This window comes from Atta colombica, unplaced genomic scaffold, assembly GCF_001594045.1.
Source record: "Atta colombica isolate Treedump-2 unplaced genomic scaffold, Acol1.0 scaffold261, whole genome shotgun sequence".
Taxonomy (NCBI): domain Eukaryota; kingdom Metazoa; phylum Arthropoda; class Insecta; order Hymenoptera; family Formicidae; genus Atta; species Atta colombica.
This window is the reverse complement of record NW_017259361.1, coordinates 353,549-358,787: the sequence shown is the minus strand read 5'-3', so window position 1 is coordinate 358,787 and position 5,239 is coordinate 353,549. Positions and strand designations below refer to the sequence as shown.

General features: G+C 28.1%; 1 protein-coding gene across 1 annotated transcript in view; it reads left to right on the top strand.

Annotated features, from left to right (window-relative positions):
- LOC108689242 (DNA (cytosine-5)-methyltransferase PliMCI-like) overlaps window positions 1-5,239 on the top strand; it is an 11,755-nt gene that overhangs the window by 3,075 nt on the left and 3,441 nt on the right. Inside the window, exons 3-12 of the mRNA XM_018195931.1 lie at window positions 35-398; window positions 488-820; window positions 899-1,051; window positions 1,202-1,667; window positions 2,621-2,814; window positions 3,204-3,621; window positions 3,815-4,135; window positions 4,244-4,395; window positions 4,621-4,955; window positions 5,036-5,147. Of these exons, the coding sequence (XP_018051420.1) occupies window positions 35-398; window positions 488-820; window positions 899-1,051; window positions 1,202-1,667; window positions 2,621-2,814; window positions 3,204-3,621; window positions 3,815-4,135; window positions 4,244-4,395; window positions 4,621-4,955; window positions 5,036-5,147 (2,848 nt within the window). The remainder of the gene's footprint in view (window positions 1-34; window positions 399-487; window positions 821-898; window positions 1,052-1,201; window positions 1,668-2,620; window positions 2,815-3,203; window positions 3,622-3,814; window positions 4,136-4,243; window positions 4,396-4,620; window positions 4,956-5,035; window positions 5,148-5,239) is intronic.

The window sequence follows — 5,239 nt, the reverse complement described above, 5'->3', positions numbered from 1 at the left end:
TTGAATATACTAACAGAAAAAAATTTTTTTTTAGTGTTTATGATATGAATGGACATCTGTGTCCTTTTGATACAGGACTCGTAGATAATAACGTACTCTTGTATTTTTCTGGATATATGAAACCTATCTATGAAGAAAATTCATCACCTGAAGGAGGTATACCGACAAAAGATATGGGGCCAATAAATGAATGGTATGTTACTGGATTTGACGGAGGAGAATTGGCATTAGTGGGTTTTGGTACTGCATTTGCGGAATATATTTTGATGGAACCTTCTGAAAATTATGCGCCGTTCATGGATGCTGTTAAAGAGAAGATATATATGAGTAAATTAGTTATAGAATTTTTATTAGATGAAATTAATTCAACCTATGAAGACTTGTTGAACAAACTTCAAGTAAGTTTGCTGTTTCATATTTTGTGTATTTTATACTTCCACATTTTTTTGTTTATTTTATTGTTTTTGCTTATATTTTTGTTTTATAGACAGTAGTACCTCCTAAGGAAACGATGACATTCACAGAAGATACATTGTTACGTCATGCACAATTTATTTGTGAACGAGTTGTGTCATTTGATAAATGTGCTGGTGCTGAAGATACTCTTCTTATTACGGCTCCGTGTATGCGATCTCTTATGAAACTTTCTGGTGTCACGCTGGGTAAGAAATCAGTTGTTCGTTTAACGAAACGTGCACCAAAAGTTAAAACGCCTGGCTGGTCAATGGCTACTACGACCAAATTAGTTAACAATATGTTCGAAAATATTTTCGCCGGTCAACTTGCTAAGCATAATAATAATAATAATAATAATAACAAGGTATATTATTATATATGTATTATAATTAATATTTTCTTCTTTGTATTATATTGTTAAGCATTTTCTTTTCTTTGTTAGTTACTGAAAAGGACGCGATGTCGTGCTTGTGAGAACTGTCTGCAACCTGATTGCGGTAGTTGTCCTGCTTGTAAGGATATGACGAAATTTGGAGGTAAGGGAATTCAAAAGCAGGCATGCATTAGAAGAAGATGTCCAAATTTGGCAATTCAGGTATAATTTAATTTTAAAGTATAAAAATTTATTTATAATTATCTCTTGATTATATATAAAAGTAAAACTATTTTAAAAGTAGATTAACATTTTTTATGATTTTTGAAAATTTATGTATTATAATATTTAATTAAGTATTCATTTACATAGGAAGCAAATGATTCTGATGAAGAGCAATATGAAAATGAAGAGCAATATGAAAGTCTAGCAGAAAATCAAATGATACAAGAAAGTAAAAATGAAGATTTTAAAGAACTTAAGAAAGATATTGTATGGGAAGAAGAAAATAAAATTATTGATTCACAAAAAACATATTATAAATCAGTTACTGTCGGAAACGAAAAAATCGAAATAAATGATTATGTTTTGTTGGAACCTAGAGATCCCACAATTCCTTTACAAATTTGCAAAGTTATGTTTATGTGGGAGACCAAAAATGGAGAAAAACGATTTCATGCAAATCGTTTTCGTAGAGGTACTGATACCATACTTGGTGAAACATCGGATCCTATAGAATTATTTCTGAGCGATCAATGTTGCGAGGCATCATTCAAATCTGTTAGATCAAAGGCAACCGTTATTCATAAAAAAATGCCCGAGAATTGGTCTGAACTAGGTAAGAACATTATATTAAATTATTTATCATTTTAAAGAAATACTGGAATGATGACAATTATCATGAATCAAATTTTCTAATTGCAAAATATTTTTTATAGAATTAAAATACACATAAATAGGAAATCCGAGTGTATCTGATTTCACAAGAAAATAAAAAAAAAATTGAAAAATTCAACTTTTGACTTATATTCTAAATTCTAAAATTAAAATTTGCTTCATATAAAAAAAGGTTTTATAGCTCAGTAATGTAATATAAGTCAAAATTAATTAATAAAAAAACAAAAACAGAATCTAAGTGCAAATATCATTTATCTATTCAAACAATCTCGTATATGGAAAACAATGATCGTTTCGATCTTAGATTAGGTCATATTCAGTATTAAAATAATTTAAAATGTTATTAGATTATAAATTTGTCATGTATCATACATTATATTATGCGTATCGATTACAAATTTTTTATGAAAAACTCAAAAGTTATTGGTATCAGGTTTTTTTCTATACATTTATTAATATTTAAGAAATTCGTAGGATTTTTTATGAAAAAAATGAAAATTACCTTTTTTAGTGAATCGCTGTGACATTAATGAAAAAAAAAGTTTGCACATGACTTCCATAATTGGGATGGTTCTGCTCATCTGAAACAAAAATTTCAAAATGATTCTTAATTAGTATGCTTTTAGCTATAGCAGATATCAAAATAAAAGAAAAATATCGGAAACTAAAAAATGTCATTTTGAAAATTAAGTTTCAATTGTAAATTTTTTTTTATCTTTAAAGGCTTATAAAAATAAAAAAAGAAACAATATTTTAATGTTAACCAATGAATAATTCGATCGGAATCCATTTCGAATAATTCCATAATACGTGCTCAGATTTAGCACTCAATTCCTCTTTTATTTATACATATATGTTCTAAGCTGTATTTATATACAATTGTTTACATTACAGGTAATATGGACACAGATAATTATATAAAAGATACAGATGGTAAAACGTTCTTTTATAAATTGAAATATGATCCTGATAGTGCTCGATTTGAAGCTCCATCACCGGATCCCGAATGCCCAGGAAAACAAATTAGTCATCGATTCTGTCCTTCTTGTATCCGATTAGCTATACTAACACAACAGGATATACCTAAGGTATGAAATACTTAAGAAAAAGTCAGAAAGATTTAAATGATAGACATTAATCTAGAAACTGAATTTCTTTAATCTATAAAGTACAATTTTTAAATTATAATTTAATAAGATGTCTAATAATTATTATTCTTTTTAATTTCTTGGATAATTAAAAAGATGTAAACTGTTTAAAATATTTTTTGTTATTACAATTTTGACAAAAATTATTTTCTTTACATTTTTTCTTCTATTAAGTTATTTTTTATGTACCATTCTATTTATTGTTTTGTGCATAAAAAAATATATTTTGTGTGCGTATATATGTATGCACGTATTTATTTCTGTTGAAATTTATTATTTTAGTGCTTAGAAAATAGGCAATAATATTTCTTTGTAATATTTCTTTTTAGGTCTATAATCAAATAGAAGTAAAAAGCAGTAAAGAAGTGATTTATGAGTTAATAAAACATAAAGGTGAAGAATATAAAGTTGGTAATGCAGTGTTTTTGTACCCAAATGCTTTTATGTTTGAACATAAACGAAAATATCAAGAATCTAAAAATTCAAAGATGAGTTATGTAGATGAAGATACATATCCGGAATTTTATAGAAAAGTAGACGATAAATCATCATTCTCAAATGTTGATACACCTGAACCTTATCACATCGGTTATATTAACACAATATATGCTACGACAACTGATATATTAGTAGCACCGACAGATATTTTTATTAAAGTGAATAAAATGTACAGGCCAGAAAATACTCACCGAGATATAGCGCTCATGGAGCAATCAGACATTAATATGGTTTATTGGAGCAATGAAAGTAAGTTATAATAATTAAAAAACGTATAAATATTTTAAATATATTATTCTAAAAATATTAATTTTAATATTACGAACAGTTGATATTCAAAATAAATGTTATTTATATTGGAAAAAATTCTCTTAAAAATATCTATTTAGGATAAAATTTACTTATATCTTTGAAATATCTTTACTTTATTTACATGTTGTAGTATGCACCGTAAACTTCTCTGTAGTTGCTGGTAAATGCTATCTCGCATATTTCAAAAATATGAGTGAGTCTATTGAAGAATGGTCTATGAGTGGCCCCAATAGATTCTATTTTACTGAAGCGTACAATCCTAAAGAAAAAACATTCGATGAACCGCCTTACGACATTATCAATACGAGTAAATCTGGAAAAGGAAAGGGGAAATGTAAATCTACAAAGAAAGTAGAAAGAATTGAAAAAAAGCAGGTTATCGAAACACCTATAAATTATTCTCCTATACCAAGAAAATTGAGAATGTTGGATATTTTTGCTGGTTGTGGAGGTACATTATGTCATCATATATATATATATATATATATATTTTAGCTTTTATTTTCTGTATCTTCTTTACGTGTATTTAAATCATATAATTAATCACTTTTATTTACAGGATTATCTGAAGGAATGCATCAAGCAGGTGTAGCTGAAAGTCTGTGGGCAATTGAGAAAGAAAGCTCTGCAGCAAATGCGTATCGCTTAAATAATCCGAAGACTATGGTATTCTCGGAGGATTGCAACAAGCTATTACAAAGAGTGATGGATGTAAGTTCTATGTTACGTTATATTCTATATCTAATTCATACTAAATAAATTTTTGTCACTATATTAACATTTTGAATAGATATGTAGTGAATGGATACATTTTGTGTCTCTTAATCGTTTTTCTCTTTAACCTATAAGAAGATTAATATATAAGATTAATATATAAAAGAACCATATAATGTGATTATTTTTTGATATAATTTAAAATTTTATTTTCTTTCTCAGGGCGAACGTGTTGATAATAATGGCCAAAAACTTCCCCAGAAAGGAGATGTTGAACTCTTGTGTGGTGGACCGCCATGTCAGGGTTTCAGTGGCATGAATCGTTTTAATTTACGACAGTATTCATTATTCAAAAATTCTCTTATCGTTACATTTTTATCTTACTGCGATTATTATAGACCAAAATTCTTTGTAATGGAAAATGTGCGAAATTTTGTGTTCTGTAAGAAGAGTATGGTACTAAAATTAACTTTAAGATGTCTTATTCGTATGGGGTATCAGTGTACATTTGGTATTCTTCAAGCTGGAAGTTATGGAGTACCACAAACGAGAAGAAGGTTTGTTCCATTTTCCTTTATTTGCAATCAAATATTCGATAATATATCTAATTTTATTTTATTAACTTAACAATTTGTAGGATGATACTCTTAGCTGCTGCACCCGGAGAAATACTTCCAAAGTTTCCAATACCAACACATGTATTCAGTAAACGATGTTGCTCATTAGCTGTAATTGTGGATTCTAAAAGGGTATGTATTTATATTCTGTTTTATATTCATGTTATATACGTACGTACGTACGCGCGCGCACACGCACGCACACACACACACACACGCACGCA